This window comes from Lissotriton vulgaris, chromosome 11, assembly GCF_964263255.1.
Source record: "Lissotriton vulgaris chromosome 11, aLisVul1.2, whole genome shotgun sequence".
Classification (NCBI taxonomy): Eukaryota; Metazoa; Chordata; class Amphibia; order Caudata; family Salamandridae; genus Lissotriton; species Lissotriton vulgaris.
The window spans coordinates 1,068,623,368-1,068,645,561 of NC_141699.1; the positions used below are offsets into that span (position 1 = coordinate 1,068,623,368).

The 22,194-nt window shown below is 47.0% G+C and overlaps 1 protein-coding gene across 1 annotated transcript in view; it reads right to left on the reverse strand.

The window, feature by feature from the left end:
• Window positions 1-21,663, reverse strand: part of PSMD2 (proteasome 26S subunit ubiquitin receptor, non-ATPase 2) — a 103,324-nt gene extending 81,661 nt beyond the window's left edge. The window contains exon 1 of the mRNA XM_086944453.1: window positions 21,464-21,663. Coding sequence (XP_086800579.1) covers window positions 21,464-21,568 — 105 coding nt within the window. The 5' untranslated portion in view covers window positions 21,569-21,663. The remainder of the gene's footprint in view (window positions 1-21,463) is intronic.
• Window positions 21,664-22,194: the final 531 nt, after the last annotated feature.

Here is a 22,194-nt window from a genome sequence, read left to right on the forward strand (position 1 = left end):
ATTTTATATCTAGCCCTAAAGTACTGTATATCCGTCTTGACACGTGGTTTAGTGCCTAAAGCATTCTTTAGATCACGGAGGGCGACTATACAGGTCTTATCAAACCACCCCTGCTTCGGACCACTATTGGCTGACGGGGCCTTAGTAAAAATACCATCAATAATACTATTCATGGAAACAAAGTGAGCTATTAAGCAGCCAGAATCACAATCATCATCCAAACAGGAGCTAATTTGATTCTTGCATTGAGTAAGAACCTCCTTCTGCTTAACTTTAGAATTTAAACCAGTCCATTTGATCCTTAGACCCTTTGGTCTAATGGGTACTAGGTCGGTAGAACATTTTCCACCTGAAACTAATGAGGTACCATGCCCCAAGAGGGTAACACGAAGGCTGTTATGGTCACTGAGACTTTCTTCGTTTACATACAGATTAGTAAAGTCTCCACTGCTAGACAACAAAATGTGATCTATAAATGATCCTGCATCTCTGCCTGTAAATGTAGGGCATGTTATTGCCTGGTTGTTAGTGTTGCAGTTTAACAGGGTCATGTCTAGCGTGACTAGCATATTATTTAATGTGGAACCATAACTGCAATGTTGGAAGTGAGGAGAATCCTCCCTCGCCCCCAGGCCCCCCCAATGGCTACTCGTTGCTGCCCCAAAGCCGCAGATGTTCCCGTTAGACAAATGGCAGGGCTGCAAGTTAAAATCACCTGCCCAGACAACCACGGCCTTTCTTTTCGAGATACCAAGGGCCTTGACAATTTCCCTTTCTAGAGGCAGTAAAATATCCCCTCTAGTAGCATCAAAGATATTGTTGTAAAATTTACAACGACTAAATCAATATTCTTCCTGCACTCCACCCTTATAACTTGGCTATGAGTCCCCACAGTCGTACTGTATTTGACCGTACAGTCACACAGCTTGGTGGATAAAAGCAACAAAAGGCCCCCCTTAGCCCTACCCGAGCTAGATTTAGTTGCTCTAAGGCAGTAAGATGCATACCCTTCGATATTAATGGGGTCCAGACACCAAGTTTCCTGCAATAAAATTAGGTCCAATCCCTCCCCCAAAAAGCTGGTCCAGAAGGGTGTACCTAATTTGCTGGCAAGGCCGGCAATGTTCCAGGAAACAAGAGAGAGTCCTGCTGGTTTACCGGAGTCCCCACCAACAGACGACTCTGGCTGAATTGCTGGTAATAGGGCCGGACCATCTTCCCGAGAGATGGTATCTGGACTTAATCTGGGGCTAACAGTAGCTGTACATGCATCAAGGCTACCCCTATTTTCTATACGTAAGAGGGGTGTTAGCGATGGCACCATTGAGGGTTCGAGAAGTGCGGCTAGAGGCGTGACAGGAGAAGAACTCGCCATATCTAGATAGGGCGTAGAGATGTTTGAATCCAGAGCTTCGGTAGGGCTGAGTCAATCTACCTGGTCTAGCACAGCATATCTATTTGGATGGGCGAATTGTGAAAACAGGGGATCTTGGGAATGGGGCAAGTCCTGCCATGTTTGTTGCCACTGGTGTTTATCTGGTTGTAGTGGCTGAAAGGGTTGCTGCCACTGATGGGCAGGCTGAGGTAGGGGTGGTGGGAAATGGAGGGGATGTTGCCAATGAGAATTAACATGGTGCATGGGAAAGGATGGAGCATTTAATGGCTGCTGCTGAAAATTAACATAATGTGGAAGAAAAGGAGACAGGTGTAGGGGGTGCTGCCAAGGTTTGGCAGCATGTTGTGGAGGGTACACAGGTCCTCTGTTACTTTGAAATGTGGAGCAAGGAGGGTTTGGTCTTGAGGACATCGGTAAAAAATAAGACAAAGGAAGTGGGTTAATTTGAGTCGCAGGACCACTATTGGGTGCATTACATATGTAGCTAGCAGCCCCTATATCCCTAAAATTAACTGTGATTACGTCCCCTACTATTGTTTTCTTGCTTCTGCCCACCCAGTCCCCTCTACGCACGGTAAGGATTTCACCGTTCATGTTGTTAGGTAGAGGTTTATGTAAGTGGAGCCATTGAGCACATTTATTTCTAAGCTCAGTGAAAGTTTCTTTTACTCCCTCCTTCAACGGGGGGACTGCTGTCAACACAACGACAAAAGGGGAAACCTCTGGTGGTAGATTAATTGACCTAAAACGTACCTGCTTTGACTTAGGACCTTCAGGTTTGTTCGTAGGAAGAGATACTGAAGGTGTATTAGATTTCCCTGCAACATCTTTTACTTGGATAGTGGTGGTATTATCATCAACAACAGGGTGTTGATGAGTCAAAATAGGAGCCCTCACCTTTGAAGTGGGTATAGTTGTAGATTGGACAGAGTTGTTCCCTGTTTGCGACAGATGGGATATAACTGGGTTCCCAGGGGCTACAGTAGCTTGAACGTTGTTTGATACATCTTTAGGGGGCTGGATACTCGATGAACATTTGGGGGCTAATTCTGTAATCCCTTGTAACTGATCAGGCCCTTGCCCATGCATTTTGTGTGGCCATTTAGAATGTATTAAAGATGTAAGCCTGTCCACTTTAGAAATTAAAGGCTTAATTTGTGCTGCTAAAGTGGCTTCAAGGTCTAATTTTAAATCTGTTACCATGTTTTGCACCCAGCAAGGAATACCTGATGTCATTTGTGGGGTAGGGGAAATCAGATTGTGATTCCTAACTGGTGCTTTTACTTTATTTTTACCCTTAGATGTAGCCTTTGGGAGATTGGGAGCCCTTCCCCGAGGAACTTTAGGTACAGGAGCTGTTTCCACATCATTAAAACCACTCAGACTCGGCGCCGCTTTGCCAGATGACTGACAGGCTTCTAGATCTGGTGTAACCTCCAGGTCAACAAAAGACGGGTCTGAGTCTGATGGGGCAACCGATAAATCAACAGTATTTGGTACAGTTGGAGCACTATTAGTAGGCATGGTTAGGGGTAGGGAGCAATTATTCAAAGACTGCAAGGCGGGTGATTTAACATTTGCCAGAGAACCCAAAGATGAGCGCTTAGCAATTGCAAGGTCCATGGAGACTCTCTTTTCCAATAAAACGATACTTTGGTCAATAGTCTCATGCACACGGGAAATAAAAAGATCTATGGGTCCAGTCACCTGTGCTACCGCCGTAGCTTTTTTCACGCAACTTCTGGTTCTGTTGCGCATGGTCGACATCTTAGACGTTTTGATGGTTAAGAGCGAAGGAGCAGGGGTTCAGGGCCAGGGCCGTCCTCTGCCGTCCTTGAACGGCCTTAAACGGCCCGCTCTTTGCCCGGTCTTCGCCCCGGTAGTCGCCCCGGTAGTCGCCCCGCGCACGTCCCGCGTCGTGGTGTGACCTGGATCCAGTAAAGAAGGAGGAGGTTGGGGGCGTGGCCGCCGGGGGAAGAGGCAGCAGCTGTGTACAGCTGAGGCTGCTGGACCTCGCAGTCCCCCGGTAGGCTCCAGACGCTATCACAGGCGTTAACCTCTACCTGGGAGCGCGTTGGTACACCACCGACTGTGGAGCCGCTCACACCAGGGAGGACGGGGCAGGCAGCAGTGAGCGGCACCCGCGGAGCGGGTGTCGCGAACGGTGGCAGAAAATGCGGGGAAACACAGGTCCTCACAGGGCGAGCAGAGTCCTGAAGTGCAGAAAGCGCCCACTCAGCCAGATCCAGGGAAAGTTATTCACGGAGGCTGGGGGAGTGGCCGCCGGGGGAAGAGGCAGCAGCTGTGTACAGCTGAGGCTGCTGGACCTCGCAGTCCCCCGGTAGGCTCCAGACGCTATCACAGGCGTTAACCTCTACCTGGGAGCGCGTTGGTACACCACCGACTGTGGAGCCGCTCACACCAGGGAGGACGGGGCAGGCAGCAGTGAGCGGCACCCGCGGAGCGGGTGTCGCGAACGGTGGCAGAAAATGCGGGGAAACAGGTCCTCACAGGGCGAGCAACAGAGTCCCGAAGTGCAGAAAGCGCTGGACTAACTCATTTTAACAAGTGTTAGCTTTGAGAGTTCCACATTTCATGCAGTGGAGCAGCGAGGTCCTACGGGTGTACATAGGCAAAAGCGATGATGTGTGGAGTGGTGTTGAAGCAAACATAATGAAATGTGTCTATAACTTCTTTTAGACTTCAGTAACTTATTTAACACAAATGTTTGTTTGTGCAAATCAAATCATGGCACTACCTTCATGCAAAATACTTGTAATGTATCAACTTTTTAGCACGTTTTAAACTAATATGAATCATATCAGGTCTGATTCAGTTGATATATTTGGGCAATAACACCACTTATTGTTTACAACACTACTGAACAATAGTTACTACACGGTGGTAGGACGCTCTGTACAGAACATAAGCAATTAACCAGCAGTTGTCAGTCAATCATGTACAACAGAAAAACACCTTTAGGACACAAGAGAGACAAACCACAGCAGCATGCTTTCATCTAATGCGGGACTGGGTTAAGAACATTTCTATAGTGGACCACAACAACTGTGAATGTCTACAGTTGTTATCTGTGCTGGGTGCCAAAATGACATTTTAAAATTGCCTTGAAAAAACTTCCATTGGCAGATAGTGTCAAGAGAAAGACAAAGACAAAAAACACAAATGTTGCGATCTGCGAACTTAACATTCTGGAGGATGACAGTGGGAAATCTACTTTTGTCATACTTGGGTTTAGAGCTGCCTTTGTACTGGAGAGATAAAAGGCACTTAAAATGGATCAGGGATTCAATCTGTCACCAATGGTAGGTTTGTTTGTTGGTCTCGGTAATATGAAGCCTACTGCACATGCCCTCACCTACACTGCTCCCCATAGTTGGCGCTTTGATACCAGGTTCATTTTGTATTTAGCTAATCCCAGTTAGGGCCAATTGAAATAGTCAAGTCTTAGGTTTATCGTCACTTGGCTCAAGATACCCCTTCATTGAGGAGGCGCAAGAACAATATAGTTCCTCATAAGTTCCCAAGTAAAACATTATGCTCTTGACTATTTAGTTAGTGTGGGTACTCGTAGAATAGAGTTAATCCAAGAACACCATAGTATTTAAGGTACACATTTATAGAAAATCCTTGCCATTGGGTCCCAGGTAGAGGCTCTCCCATCCCGACATTTCTCAGAAGTACAGATATTTCTGTTTAGCTCTGAAGCAGCTTCTTGCTGTGCTGTAGGTGCATCAGAAATGCATTTCATGTGTACCCACTGCCCCACCTACTTTTAACAACAAAGACACTTGCTGGTGCAGCTCTTCTGAAACTAGGAGAAATTTAAAGGATTGGCTGTATGTATTTAATTAAAGATCTGCAATGCAGTGCTTAGAAGGTAAGAGGCTTTTAGCTACATAGGCATTGGTCAGTTAGCCAGTTGGAGTGCATGTGAATCAAATCCAGTTCCGGTGAGTTTGGGGTCCTGCTACTAAGCTTGGTAAGGATCTGTGGAAATCATTATCGCTGCATTAAGTGAAGGTGCATTTTGCTCAGTTTCAGACTGTGCGTCCTCTCAAGTAGTGTTAATAAATGAGTAAACCCCTTACAAAAGAAACAAGCATTTACAATGCAATGGTCTCGGCATTATTAAAGGTAGAGCTATTGGCATTGCTCATGACATTTTTTTTTTAAAATCATAAATAAATAGCATTGTCATTTACATTGCCAATAGCTTAATCGTTAAATAAATGGCATTGTTATTTACAACGTCAATAGCTTAATCGCTCGCATATGCATGACCTATTGCATTTACACCCACACAGAGCCTCACACACACACACATACAAGCCACCCACACAGTCATTCACATAGAGCCACCCACACACACAGATCCAGCCTCACACAAACAGCCACCCACACATAGAACCACCTACAAAAAAAAAGCTATCCACACAGAGCCACACACACAACCACACAATCGCAGTCTGTTACTAGAAGTCCCTCTAGAGCCGTTCTCTAGCGCTGGCTGAACCGGGGTGCAGTGTCGCAGTCTGTGACTAGAGGTCCCTGTAGAGCCGTGCTCTAGCGCTGCGTTGACAAATGTGCAGTGTAGCAGTCAGTTCTATTAGGCAAAATATCGCAGACTATTGCAGTGCTTTGTAGTAGTAGTATCCCGCATAATCATTTCTAAATACGTAACATTGGGTGTAGGTTAAGTGCACTTTAGTTTGCTACTTTTAAAGCATGCGATGTTATGTTGTCGTTAACTGATGCACCCGTAGCCTAGTTGTATGCATAGTGCTTGCACATTTGTAACGCTTTAAAACGACTTTAACATACGGCACGTTATATCGTGGCTTAATTGCTGGCTTTAAATCATGTGAAAGAGACACCCTGTGTTTTCGAATAAGCACTTGTAACAACGCTTAATCAAACCTAAGCCTCAATAGCTAATAAGAGACACAATAGCCACTTGTGTGCTCAGCTGCTGATAATTCCCAGCTTTCGCATATACAGAGCCAGGCTCCTGGGCGATGTGAATAGGGTGCAGAATCGCAGTATGTTACTAGAGGTCCCTGTATAAAACCATAATACAGTGCTGGCTGAGCCGGGGTGCAGCGACCATAGGAAATAAATATTATCCTCTAAAACTGGTGTTGATAGAAAAGTAGTTTTTCTGTGGTTTAAATGCGGCAATCCGCTTTGGAAGTTCTACAGGGTGCAGGACTGTTACAATCACGGTTTCATTTTGTGTATAGAGGAACGTGTATATTATTGTGACCAAATATATAAATTATGCCTGTATCTAGTATGTAAAGGGACATGGCATTTCAAAGTGTGTATTCTTATAACAAACCTGTATCCAAACTTTGAACTTTACCAAACAGCCCTAACAGTAGCCCTAGACCCGAGACTGACTTGTGACTAAGGAGCTTAAAGGATAAAAACTACCACTGATGCCAGATCCCTGGGGGTTTACACTGGATCTTGTACCATGTAAATCAATAACTTAAATTTGCATAGGATTGAGTGCTATGTAGAGCTGAAAATGCCATGCCAGATCAAGATGCTACTAAAATTGTTCGACGTTCAGTTTGGGGTTAGAAACAAACCTTGAAGGCTATGCTGCAATCATCGATTCTATGATTTTGGCCCATACAGCATTTAAATGATGCAGTATTTGTGAGAAACTAAAATAATCTCGCTGAAAAGATTACACTATTTGTAGAATTAATGTCCATGAGGAGTTAACATGTCCTCAAGTTTCAGGTAATGCTTCTCAAAAAATTAAAATACTTCGAACTGGACCTACTTAACCTTACAAACATGAGCATAACACAGTGCCTACAATAACACAAGCAGTGCCCACCAATCAGAGGCCCCACACTTGGCTCAAGTCTTGTGTACAGGTGAAGCAACCACGCTAAATGAAATTTTGGTGGCCCCTCACTAAATTTCGAAGATTGTGGCTCAATCATTTTGTACTACTCTGCTGTTTACACAGGAATATGCTATGATGTAGTTTACATATTATTTTGTTGGTCTCTGAATTAAATGCTCATCGCGGTTATATTCTGTGATCTGTAAATCAGGAGTTCAATTTCCGAAGGGCCAACTCCTTCCCAGTTTACTAAATTGGTACCATCATATTTGGTGATACGAACACCACTTATTTACACAACTTGTAAAGACCAGAAGAGCATTATAAAATGAAGCAAACATCAATTTATTATGTTTTACAAGAAGTATTTTCTCTGAAATAGATGGTTACCTCTGACAATCAATTGTATTTTCCAAATAATTCCAGTCCATATATGCTTGTCTTCTAGGTTGTTTGGTGCAGCTGTATAAAAGTCGAATGCGAAGGTGACCCGCCAGCACATTTTGAAAACTATTCACAAGCAAATTACAAAGTGACTAATAGCTCATTTCATTATATGCCTACTGAAGTATTAATCTGTAATCTAAGAGGCGTTTAATGTTTTGAACCCAAAATTGTAAAGTTATGTAGGCATTAGGTAATACTTTGCATAATTTTACAGTCAATAGTACATGAATTCAAAAAAAAAAAATCTAGCTTCGCTTAGAGAAGGGGTGAGAGCCTTCTTACATCAGTAAAACAATTAGTATGAGGCAGTTAGCGCTGGTTGCACCACAGCACTTTCTTTTCCTTTACCTTCAGTCATGGTGCACAGCAGGTGCACCGCTGTACAACATGGCTAAACAAAACTTTGACAAAGTCAATAACTCTCGCCTAGTTGAGACCTATTGGCTTTACCACAGTTTTAGTGTTTTTCCAATCCCCAGTCACTGCTGCCAGCTTCTGGCTTTTCAGTCATACCATTGCTGCAAAACTCGAAGGTTTAGTAGATTTTTGTGCTCGCAAAACGTTTGAGCATGACAAATCCCTACCTAACAACCAAAGAAGTAAAAACATGCATACATGAAAAAAAAAATGAGAGTTGTAAAATTGAGTGAAAACATAATCCAGGTTCTTCTTTATCCTAGAAATTACGCTCGATTATGTGGACCTAACCTTCAATTTTGCCCAGAAATAAAATCGTTATAACCCTTTGTAGCCAGGGGCTTGAAAAGCTGGAAATGAACCCCTTGTTTGAACTGTTGTTCAAGCCTTCGCAACGCTCCCTCTGAACGTCTCATCATTTAGGATGTCATCGGATGAAGTGGCCCTGCTTTAGTCCGTTTTCTGCCTGTAAATGTAACTGGTTGTGGTGGGAACCTCACACTATGCTGTATGGGGGCAAAACATGTATATGAAGTTTCCATATGTGCTGTTGCCATCTGCACAACTAATCTTAGACGTTTTATCCTTCAGTTGAATATGGCCCTTCTATCTCTTCTTAAGGTACTTGTGAACTGAATGAGGTAGCAATGTTGTTGGTTTCTTTTAGTGCATGGAGGCAGTGCATGTGTGTTACCAGCTAGCAGGCTTTATACAGGAATGGGATTGATCTTCGTGTTATGTTTGAGATGTGCCAAAGAGAGATATCGTTTTTACTTTCCACACAGCTCTTTTAAAAATGCAGAGAATCCTAAACAGCAATACTGACTTGAATAGTAAGCTAATGTCGATAACTAAGGGCAGCAGTAAAGCGATTTAGTGGAAAAAAATGAAAAGTGCATCTGGTTGTTCTCGTTTGAAACTTTCACGGACTGCCTTAAATAAAATCATGATCAGTTAATCCAGCCCGAAAGGTCAAGCTTTGCTACAGTAGGGAGGGGGCAATTAAAACAAGCAAGCAACTATGTGGGAGGAGGACAGGGAACGAACAACAACTGCTGAGCAACGACGTGGGGGACGGGGCAATAAAAGGCGAGGAACGACACAGGAGAAAAGCGAGGGGATGGCAAAGCAAGTTGCGAAACAGCAACAATGACATTGTGAAGCAGAAATAATAAGTCCTAAACGAGAGCGGGACGGAGGAGGGCTGCGGGCAGAGGGAAGGGGGCGAGAGGCGTGACTAAGGAGAGCTGCGGGCAGAGGAAAGGGGGGGGGGGCGCTTCCTCACAAGGCAGTCTGGTGTCTCATACTAGCGGATCTTTCCTTTGGGCGCGATGTCTCAAATCACAGCCCCAGTCCCCTTACCTGGAATGTGTTTTCGGAACCCCAGTTAGACAGCTGCTTGCAAGTGACCGGACTGTCACTGAACAGTGTTTGCTCCCCGGACTCCACTTCCAGCGGGGGGCAGGAAAAAGACACGGCTGAAGAGCCGGTTCACGGAGCCCCTGCACAAGTAGCGCCTTGACCAACACAGGTCACGGGCTGTGCTAAAGGGTCTCTCGTGCCTGGAGAGGCGCAGAGCTGCGGGACTGGTCTGGGTGGGCATAAGCGGAGGAAGGGATGTGGGTCCGGCGGAGGAAAGAGCGCAGGGAGAGGAGGAGGCTGAGAGAGGAAAGGCGGAAGGAAGGAAACCGAGGCAGGATGCAGCATCTGGACAACGGAGGGTCTGTCTTGTCTGGCGGTCGGGCAGAAATGGCAGCCTCAAGCTTCCGGAATTTTTCGAATTCGGGGGCGTGTTTTGCTGTCCTGAGTGACGGACAACGTCACGAGCTAAAGAACAGCAAAAATGACGCCCCCGAATCCGAAAAAGACGGGGCTTGTTTGGAATGACTCACTTCTCTTCCAATGGCTGGCCTCTGTTTAGGAAGCCAGCCAATGAAAGCGAACGGAGCTGAGAGGCGGGACTAAACTGTTTACTACACAGCATACGATCTCCTCCCGGAAATGCTGGCAAGCCAGCATTTCCGGTCCTCGACCGAATGAGTGAACCAATTAACATGATTGAGAAAGGCACAACATGCCACTCCCTTCTGCATTAAATAAAAACAATTTAAACTAGACATTATGCAAGGGCTGTGGCAGTATGTTGGGGGACAACCCTGCTCAAATGAAAAACGAAGGAATATGGCATGGCTATGATAAGAGAGAGGGAAAGAAACAGCATCAAGGAGGCAAGCTGCAAAAGAAAACCACAACTTAATTTCAGAGTGCCAGCAGCATTGATGCTGCACGGTGCACCCCTTCATTCACTGAGCCCGTGTTCCAGCTCTTCCCAATCTACCAGAAGGGTTCTGGGATTGGGTAGTCCTAAAAAAAGGGGGCGGGTCTGTTGGTGGTTGGCATAAAGACTAATTATTAAGTAAATACATTTTTTAAACAAATACATTTAAAAAAACCTTGCAAAGGGATATCCCGCAGAGAAGTCAGCAACTTTGTGCGTCATTCAACTTCCTGCAGTGAAAATTTCTAAAACCATATTAAATGGTTCAACAAAGTCTAATATTTGTGAAAGAAATCTATGATCAATCTGTTAGATTATTTACTTAAATTACCTCTTTAGGGTGCATGTTGTGTCACATTAAAAAAATGCTTAAACAATAACAGAGCATACGGAAACATGATATTTATTTTCATTGTAATGAGGGGCAATTCTGTCCTAAACCACGGGGGGGGGGCTTAACCCACAGAACTCTCTTAAGCAGACATGCAACATTATGAGCAACAGACTAAACGATTCAGAACTTGGGGTGTCTTGGATAACAAATGCCCCATATCGCACAGGTGAAATCCCAATATTTATTCGTTGCCCAACTAATACACAAGTTAAAACATAAACCTTACGGTTAGAAGCATCAAAATACAATGCCGATGTAAAAGTCCAAAAATATAAGAGTTGAATCTCCATTTCAATTAGTTATTAATTCAAATTCATCTGACATGATTCATGCAACATTCCTAAATTAAGAATTCCAAGTTTGCTAAAACTATACAGCCAGTATAGCCTAAAGCAGCCAGCATGTTTTGTTGTATGGAATGGCACTTTTTCAAGAATATCAAAATTAATAATTTTTACAATTACTTATTACAATTCAGTTATTTGTGTGTTAATCAACATTCTTAGCTCTAAACGCTCACGGTTTAATCACTAGCGTGTAAGAAGTGGAAACTAGCATTTGCAATGCAATAGGTCTCGCTTTACTGAAAGTTTGAGCTATTGGCGTTGGAAATAATACTGCATTCTAAGCCATTGTCTTCAGCTCTTAGTGCCACTACAAATAGCAACCAAACACTGGCATATCAACCTGTCGTAATTGGCCTGGCCGCGTTAGCGATTAGCTGAACCTACACGTTGTCCTCCTTAACTTGGCTATATACGAAAACGCCATCTTGAATATTGTGGCGGCCATCTTAGATCATAAGCGGCCTCGTGGCCGGCGTGCCCTTTAGTCCGTTGTCCGTTCCAATGACCACTTCAGTCTGCCCAGCAACAGGCTATTTTTAGCACTGGTCAAGCTTGCACATGCGCAGTCCCAACTGACCAGTAAGCCTTTAGGAATGTGCGCCAAACTGACCAGCGGAGTTGTGCCCCCTCCAATGAGCTGGCAGTGTTCCAAAACATGACCATATATGTACATAAATGTATCCTAACTTGTGCCGCCTATCTTTTATTGCCCCTAACTGTATATAAATTGGGGTCACACCGGTGTTCGGTGTGATACCTCTTGCATTACCGAAGGGTGCTGTTTGAGTGTACCACCACCCCATGGGGTCTTAATAAACTTGTTCTTTGCCTTTTACAGTTTCCGTGCCAACAGTTCTTGAATGTAAGTGGGTTATCTTCGGAGCATGTAGGCCTTGGGAACCCTGATTACTTCGAACCAAGACCCTGCCCCAAAAGTGAAAGTCCAGCACAAACTGGACTTTTCTCCTTTGTGGCAAACTGCTAAGCTACATCCCATCTGTACGGAAGCATCAGCAACTCCAGACATACTTCAGCTCGGTTGGAATTTCAGTAGGATTTATTCAGAGACACCGGAAAATGAAAACCTCAGGAACCAAACAGCCTTTAGTGCAATTGTATTATTGTTTCATAATAACTCGCCATGGAGGCTTACTATACTTAACCCTTTATGAAAGCCAGAGAATGAAAACTATTTCTTCCATCAGTGTGACCACAATGATCATTTGCTCCAATGGTAAACCAAATTAGTCAGAGGTAGCCTGTCAACAGGCGATCTGTCATGTGACTAGATGGCTTGGCCATTTAGCCAACCTTGCAAGCAAGGCGTTTTAAACCCATTCCGACAGGGTGCAAAGAAAAATAACAAGTCTCATAATGGAATATTCTGTTGGCTAAAAAGGCAGGACTAGCTTTCGGACACATGACTTGGGCCAATGGCAGCTATGAACTTGTATTATCTCCTTGCAAGTTCTGGCTAAACTGGAATTATTTGCCTCCAGCAAAGAAAACCAACAAAATCAGTATGCGTTTAGATTCTTAAAGATTCTGAGGACAAGAACGGCATCCAGGTTGAATCCAAGTGACTTAGGCAGTCAGTGAAGATTGGGTATTTGGAACAGACAAAGCTCGGGTCTTTGAGCGAATTATGTGTTGTGTTCTTGAAAAATAACAGGAATCTTTCTTGATTGATTTCAACAGTGATTGAGGAGTTGGCTGTCTGAAGAAGAGGAGACTTTCTAGTAGGGTTGTGGATCATTGACAGATTGCACATATGGCGCAGTGCTCCGTACTCCGGAGGTAACTGCAGGTCAAATATACATCAGATGATTGGCAATCTACTCATCATTTTGAGTTATTGAGAAGCATCAAACCTAACAATTCTATAACCCCCCCACCCCATAAACCTCCCCTTCCCCCAACTCCCACCTCCCGGGTCCCACCCATCCCAGTCGCACAATATCGTCTCACATCTCTTATAAACTGTACTCTGAACTGACAGCATGCACACACCTTCCATCTTGGCCCCTTCATGCCACCTCCGGATAATCCTCCCGTTTCACCGAAGGCTACAACCACAGGCCCGAAAGTCGTCCCAGCGTTTCCATATCCTGTAATGCTTTCGTGGGCATCCTCGGGCAACAAAGATTGGCTGCTCCAGCCCCATACAGAAGTCTAGCCCTCTCTTCCACACCAGCACTGAGGGGGCCCAGGGATCCTTCCATGCTTTGGCCACATCTCTTTTGGCTAACGTTAGACTCAGTAACAATAAGTGTCTCTTATACGTGTTACCCCCCACCCCCTCCATCACATGTAGTAGACCCAACTTCGGTGTACGAGGGAGTTCCCACCCCAGGACCTTGGACATACAATCCCACACCCCTTTCCAGAACCTAGCCAAAGAGCTACAACTCCATACTGTGTGGATCAGTGTCCCCACTTCCTGGCCACATCGGAGACAGTCTGGGGATGCAATCAGGCCCTTCCGCCACAATCTCTCCCTGGTAAAGTATACCCTATGCAGGTACTTGAATTGGATTAGTGGCAGGTTCATCGCTATGAAAGCACCTCTGGGGGCCGTCAGCGCCTCCAGCCAATCTTCTTCCTCTAATGCCCCTACATCCTTTTCCCATGACTCCCGTAATTTCTGCAGTGTCGAAGAGCAGTGTGTAACTAAAGTCTGGTATATGCGAGATATTTTTTTGTCCCCCAGGTCTCCCATGAATACCTTCACCTCCGGTGGGCTAAATTCCGGGAGAGAGTCAAGACCCTCCAGGCTCGGTGTAAGGGCATGACGGAACTGTAGATATTAAAAAAATTGAGACCGAGGCATGCCATATTCCTCGCTCAGATCCTGGAAAGATTTAAGTGTCGCTCCCGACATCACATTTCGTAATGTCGAGATTCCAATGTTGTCCCAGCCCCGGAAACCCTGGAGAGACGCCAATCCAGGTAAACGTCATTATACCACAGGGGGGTCTCCTCAGTCAATGTGCCCCACCATCCCATGCGACGCAGGGCCTGCCTCCAAATTTGAAATACCACCTGGGTGGCCGGTGGCAACCTCTTCCGCAATTGCGCCGAATATAACATTGTATGTAACGTGTTGGACCCCATTAGGTGTCGCTCCAGGGCGTATGCCGGGTCCCGCCTGTCCCCATACCACCATTCATTTAGGACTAGGATATGGGAGGCTTGGTGATAAAAAGGATATCGGACGTCGCCAAGCCACCACTGTATGTTGACCAAAAACAAGTGCGCAGTGCTACCCGCACCGCGCCTCCCGCCCAAAGAAATTGCCCCAGCGCGGAATCTACCTGTCGGAACCAGTGGGGTGAGAAAGGATAAGGATGGTTCTGTAGTTGGTATAACAGCCGAGGGAGGGCCACCATTTTAAAGATGGCCGACCTACCATAAATAGTGAGGGGCATGCGGGACCACGTCTTCATCTCTGTCCTGACCCGATCCCAAACCGGCGCCAGGTTTCGCTCCCAGGCGACCGTAGGAGCCTCAGATAAAAACACCCCAAATACTTAATGCCCCCAACCGCTACCTTTAGGGTGGATGCCCAGTCCCCCACACCGGAACGCTCCCCCAACACCCAAAGGGTCGATTTGTGAGGGTTCATGTACAATCCCGAGGTTTCGTCAAATATCTGCATAATCTGCAGCAGGCGCGGCCTGACCTGTTAAGATTCGTGAGAAAAAACAGGACATCATCTGCGTATAGCGCAATTCTATCCGAAGGTCCGTGCTCCCATTCGAATCCTCGCAACTGCTCATCAATGCGCACCCATGCCGCCAGCAGATCCATAGCAAGGGCGAACAGGTACGGCGAGAGGGGGCAACCCTGTCTAGTGCCATGCCTGATGGAGAATTTGGAGGATATGGCCCCTGCCACCCAAACAGAGGCCGTCAAGTCTGTATACAAGAGTCGCAGATATGACAGGAAGCGGGGCCCTAAGTTAAGCCGAGGCAGGAGTGCAAACAGGTAAACCCAGCTCAGTGAGTCGAAGGCCCTGTCCAGGTCTGCTAAAAGAAGTGCCGCCTGTTCCCCGGTGTCCCGAACCGCGGCCACTGCTACATGGGCCCTTCTAATATTGGCTCTAGTCGCCCTATGGTGGATGAACCCAGCCTGATCAGGGTGGATATGCCAAGCAATGTGGGGCAAAAGACGGTTAGCCAACGCTTTGTCCAGAATCTTAGCCTCCACATTCAGGAGAGATATTGGTCGGTATGGTGCATGTTGATCTGGAGGCCTGCCCGGCTTGTGGAATACCACCACTTCAGCGTGCCTCCAATCAGAAGGGAGGCTGCCTCGTTCCCTGGCCTCTTTCAATGCCGCTCTATAATGCGCACCCAGCTGTAAGTGGTATTTCTTATAAAATTCACTCGGGAACCCATTGGGTCCTGGAGCTTTTCCCGTATTAAGTTCACCTAAGGCGAAACCCAGCTCCTCCTCGGTCAGCGGAGGTTCCACGCACTCTCGCACCTCATCCGACATAGCACACGGCGGTAAGTCTGCAATAAATTTGTCCACCATTTCTGCTGGAAGACACTTATTCGGGAATACTGGTCAGCATAGAATTTCGCAAAGCTTTCGGCCAACTCCTTTGGGTCCGTGACCGGGGACCCGGCATCATCTAGGATCCCTGGTAGGGTCTGTATTTGGAACGTGCTCTGGCATAACCGATGCAGCATCGTTCCTGATTCATCCCCCACTGGTATATCCTGCTGCGCATCGCCAGCCATTCCTGTCGCGCCTCGTCCAACAGCAGGGATGCATAGGACTGCTGTGCCAAGAGAAGTTGCCCCACCACTTGGCCCTCTCAGTCTACGCTACTCCGGCGCCTCAATTTCAGCTGCGGCCCGTATCAATTCCGCCCTGCGCTGCTTTCAGGCAGCCGCACACCAGGCAGTGTCCACTCCCCGAAACGTGGGCTTCAGGGCCTCCCACACCGTCCCAGCATCTGTGACCAACCCAACATTCTCCACCAAGAAGTGTTTTATGGCCTCACCCATATGTTTCTGGTAGTCCTCGTGCTGAAGGTGCCATGTAGAGAGGCGCCATCGGAATGGCTGCCGCCCCCTATCCAGAGCAAGATCAATGGCGACGGGGGAATGATCTGAAAGCCCATGCGGTAGTATAGCCGCCGACTCCACCCTACCAATGACTGCTCGAGGGACAAAGATATAATCTAATCTAGAAAAGGATTTATGGACCGCTGAAAGAAATGTGTATTCACGCCTATTAGCGTGCAAATATCGCCATGTATCCACCCAGTCCAGACCCCGAACCATGTTCCCCAGTTTGGTGGATGTTCCGGCCACTTGACCACCCCCAGGTCGATACCGATCTCTAAGACCATCCATAGTGTCATTCCAGTCCCCCCAACCACCGCGAGTGCCTCAGGGATATCAGCCCATACTGCAAATAACTTCTCTACCATCGACCACTGCAGAGGAGGCGGGGCATACACACTCCCCAGTACCAGTGATTCCTCCCAAACCATACCTTTTACAAATAGGTATAGGACCTGTGGATCAACCCATTGAGCTGAGTGGACATAGGGAAGTCTGCGATGTACCTAAATGCCCACCCCCGAGATCCTTTAGCAAAGCCCGCATGAAAGACCTGTTTGTAGCCATAGCGCTGTAAACATGGTGCCTTATTACCTAACAGGTGGGTTTCCTGTAGCATGAAGACATCAGCTCCCTCCCTTTTCGCCTGCCGTAAAACTGCCCTCTCTTAACCATGTCCAACACTCCCCGCACATTCCAACTATCCCCATCAAACAGCCCATGTACGCAACACCCCACCCCCAACAAGCCCTAAGCAAGGGGGAAAGGTCGCCCCCAATACATCTCCCCCCACCCCGCCGCTCCACATAGTTACACTTGCCGTATACCGTTCAACTCATCAGCACCCTCTCATCCACATATCTATTCGCCATTGGTGCCCCAGTCATACCAATCATTGCAAAGTCACATTAAAGTCAACGTCCCATCTGCCCGCTGGCCGGATAATCAGGGATCTGCTGTCGGGAGTTCAGGAGCCTCATTCCTCCCCTCCACGGCCTCACCTGATGCAGAGAGCCTCCTGGATCTGGACCGCCAGTTCCCTCTGCTCCGTGACCCCCGGGAGGATTGAGACTGTGCTCCGCTCAATGAAGAATGCGAGTCTATGCCCGGCGGAGTATGCACGCTCACTTTCACAGTCTCATCTGTCCATTTAAATACCTCCTCTGGGAACTGGCGGTCCAGATCGGGCAGATCAGCGGATCCTAATTTTTCCGTACTACACGCGCTTGATGCAACAACAGCGGCAGTCGTTTACAGCGGCCAAGGCACGCCTTCGCGACCTTAAGCTTCCCTATGCTTTGCTCTACCGGGCCCGCCTGCAGGTGGTCTTCCAGTCTCGCACCCACTTCTTCGATAGGGGTAAATTAGGATCCGCTGATTTTCGTAGAGATGGGGGTTCCTTCGCCCTGGCCTGCTGCAGGATTGTGTCACGATCATGATAGTTCAACAATTTGGCTATCTCAGGCCGGGGACGGGCCCCCACTGGTGGCTTTTGCATGAGAGCCCTGTGCGCCCGCTCTATCATGAAACATCTTGATAGGGAGTCAGGAGGGAGCCAGCTTTCTAGCCACTGGGCCAAGAATCTCTCCATGTTACCTTTCTTGCAGCCCTCCAAGAGCCCAACGAATCGCAGGTTATTCCGTCTGGCCTGCCCTTCCACATCCTCTGCTCGGAGCGCTAGGCCCTTCTGAATACTCTCCATGCTGGTTACCTTGCGCTTCAGGGCCGCAACTTCATCCTCCACCCCCGAAATTCTGGTTTCAGCCTCTGATGCGGGCCACAGCGTTTCGCAGATCTTGGCGCAATAGGGTGACGTCCGCCACTTCTGCGTCTATTTTCGCATCCAACATATCCCGGGATTGGTTTATGGCCCCCATCAACGCTGCGTTGTCCGGCCCAGGGTCCTGGTGACCACCTTCAGCCCCCACACTTTCACCTGGTCCCGTGAACTTGTCAATGGGCCCGTGTTTCGTGGTCCCTCCACCGCTCCTACCTCTTGTCATAACTGCTAACAGTCGGGCCGCCCACAGGAAGCCCAGCCGCCTCGTCCACAGGCTATCCCTCTCAGACACCGCCGGGGCGGTTAATGAGTGTCTGGACCCCTCACAGCTGCTAGTTGGGCACCCTTGAGTCAGGGCCAACCGTCGAGTCTCGTGCCCCACGTCCTCCCCACCGGATCTTATGTGGGAGGGGTGGCCGTATTCACTTCAGGTCAATTGCATCATCAAAAGTCACTGGCCATTTGCCCCCATGCCCACAGGCAATACCTCTGAGTCACTCTCTCCTCCGCCGGTGCCACAGTCAATTCCCCGGTCTCTGGGGCCCAAGATGGCAATACACCCCCTTGCCAGGCCAGGCACACAGTCCACGACGGGGGTGCGCCCAGCGGTGAAAGGCTCTGCTCCGGACCAGGCACATCCCCCTCACACACTGGATGCCGCCCGAGGGCCGAACTACCCCCAGATCACACTCGGCCAGCACCTCTGCTAGAGCTGCATCCCCGGGGCAGCGCCAAACTCCAGCCCCCGGCTCCACCACGCAACACTAGGCCTCGCTATGTGGGAGCCCCGGTGAAGCTGAGGGAGAAAGGTCGGGCCCCCACCTCCGCGGCCCGCCACCAGGAGGAATCCCCGGGGGCCCTAATTGTCTCCAGGAGTTGTCTGTTGGTACCTGTACCACCGGGCCGAGCTCTGCCCCGAGCAGGCCGCCACCAGCACGCCGGGACCCAGGAGACGCAAAACTCGAGGTCCCCGGCTCCACCTCACCAGCCCAGGCCGCACACTGTCGTACCGCTCACCGTGGTCACCGGACACCCTGGAGCTCCGCAAACACCACCGGAGACTTGCCACCTGCTCCGAGTGGCTATACCTCCCCTCCGGGCAGCGGGGTGTTTGGGGGAGACAGGATATTCACCAGGATCAATGTCAGGCGGAACGGAGCTCCACTAAGCTGAGTCCGCCATGCTGGCCCGCGTAGCCATGCCCCATATTGATGAATTTTGATGATATTGTCTGTGGGTATTTCTCTAAGTTGCTCCATGACAAAAAGGTAGAATACTTGAAAACCATTTCACTTTTAGTTGACCAAACACTACTCCTTGGTAATAAATTAACAACGGCATGAGGCAATATAATTCAAACAAAAAAAATACTTGTCAGTAGGACCATTCAGCAACACAAACCAAGAGATTTAACAAAATTCCATTTATAAATTGAATGAACCCTGGAAAATAATGGCAACAGTCACTCAAATAAAAGAAACACAATCAGAATCTAAAGAAATCATTAAACAGTTCAACATGGAGCTATATGACCTGGAAAGGAATGAAGCTCCACTATGGTACTTACTGATTTTTTTTTAATCAAGTATAGACAAATGTGAAGTGTTCTTGGAGTCACAGAAAAGGCAATCAAACACCAGCAAGACATAAAAAGGTGTTATTACTATGCTAGAGTAACAAGAAGCAGGATTGAATATCAGTTCTTTAATTCAATATTCTTAAAATCACTGTACCAAACCAAGGAAACATGCTTCCCGCATCTCAAATATTAGTGTTAACACCAAGTGTAAAACTGGCTACCACCATCATTAAAATAATATCTTCACACAAGGGCCAATAATTAAAGTAACAAAGAACATCAATGTTCGTTCTGTCTTAACACTAACTGTCCAACCAAATTGGATTAAAGAAAATTGCACTTCATTGTGCCAAGTCACATATAGAAATAATAATAAATTTGTCCTCTGCAACTGTTCAGATCAAGACTCTTGGAAAAGCGCAAAATGCACCTTCCACAAAATTAAATACAAACCCAAATGCCTAGAAAACTATTGACCAATCCAAACATCTGGATCAAATATGATGTCCTACAAATCATATCTGAACAACCGCATACACTTTCACCAACCCACCATAAACCTGAGCTCTGCCTCACTCAGGTCACTCATTTTCCTACATCACACATAAGGCATGGAATAAGCTCCTTCAAAACATCAGAGTCTCCTCACTTATGGAGTTCCTCAAGAAGTTAAAGATTTGGCTCTTCATATAAGCACCACAGGAATACACACCTATCCAAGCGCCTGGATACCCTCTTGGATGATTCGTGATCTATACAAAATCAACATAACAAATAGAGGCCAAAAAATAAATAAAAAAATCACCAAAAAAGTTAACCAATGACACTTCCGTGCAATAATCAACCAGGATTCATACTGGCCTGTGATACAGACCCCGCCCAAAAAGATCAATGAGAGAAACATCTCAAAGACCTAGACAACAATCAGACCACATGCTGTCGTGTCATCCTACTCTGATAACGTGTAATTTCTGAGACAGCTTAGCAGCTTTTCTTTTTCCTCAAGAGGCACACAAAAAAAGTAAAGAACTAAAAAAGGAATTAAAGAAAAACAAAGTTCGGGGTGTGGCTCCCCAAGGATCTGCCATATACTCAGAACAATTAAATGACAACATGCCTCCCATTGCTAACAACCGACAAAATGCACATTGCACTTTCCAATGCATGCTGCATGGGAAAAATACCAGAGAACCACCTTGACAGTTAAAACTACAAGTCTCCCTCTCTGCCACCCAAAACAAGCAAACATGTAGTCATCAGAGACGTCACAAACACTTAGTATCCATCTGTGCTTTCTTTTATTTAAGAGGCCAATGGATTAGCTCTTAGACCTACATATCTAAAAATGCAATTTGGCCTTCTTGCACTCGTGGCTAGTAGTGACTGCTTTAAAACCATGTATGTCTATATTGATCGACATATTGACGTGGACTTCCAAGCACTTTCCGTAATATCTGTCATCAGAGTACCGGAGTGGAAGACTAGGTGGGAAAATGTTCCCGTTGCTCTCTGGCTTGCAAACCCCTGTGATCCAAAACTATACAACATAAAGTCAGCATGACAATCATTCACATAAAACACTAGAGGGACAGGCCACCCTGAACCCCACTTTAGATCTGTTACATCCACTGGACTTGCACTGAAATGCACAATTTATAACTCCTTGTTGTTACTTGTATTACCAAGGCCCCTTTTCTTTCTGGTCCTATAGCTCTCGGTCTAACCCATGGACACCCTCCAAAGAGTGCTCTACCATGGCAGTGACACAGCAGCACTGGGCCTGGACCGAGTATATGAATCAGCAACCCATTCCCTGGGATTACAAGGCCGACAGAAAGCACTGTCCCCCTTGGCATGTCTCACCAGCTCCTGTTCCTTCTCCCCCTTCTTCCCCCCGGGTCCTGCTGTCTTCTTTTCGTCCTTTGCGTCAGGCGGGGAGACCGCTTTCTTGCGGCTGGCGTCCTCCATCTTTGCTGGTGGTTACTTTCCGGGATCCTGCGCAAGCGCGTCCCCACGCGCCCGGCTCCGGAAGGCGGGGTCAAGTCAAGAACCGCCAGTCAGATAACGCTCCTTCCATCTACCTCACGCAAATAGTTCAATCGAAATTGTTGATTGGTTACAAGCCTAGAGGGCTTGTCAAAGCGAGGGTTGAAACGCAAAATGAGTTTTGAAGCGCTCAAGAGCGAAGATTTGTTGATAGGAGAAAACATTTCCCGATCTAAGATGGCGTTTCTTTGCGTAAGTCACAGTCTGGTGAAAGATTGCATCTAGATAAAACTAAAATAATATCTACTCAGTTTATTTAACGTCCCAAAGGTGAGCACCATGCTGCTCGGAGGAATATCATCACCACATTTTCTCATATGTATTTGTGGGTGAAAATGCTTCATGTTTTTGTGTTGTGCTGCTGCCAGTTGTTGACTTCTATGTCAGGAGCTGAGGATTCGAGTATGCTTCTCATTTCTTTACTACTTACTTACAGCAGCCAATGAGAGAACACTTTCAAAACACTGCATTACCCATAAATACCAATGTGCCACCTGACCAACCTTAGAGCATAGCCCTATATAAGTTCTAACAGTGACCTCTTTCTT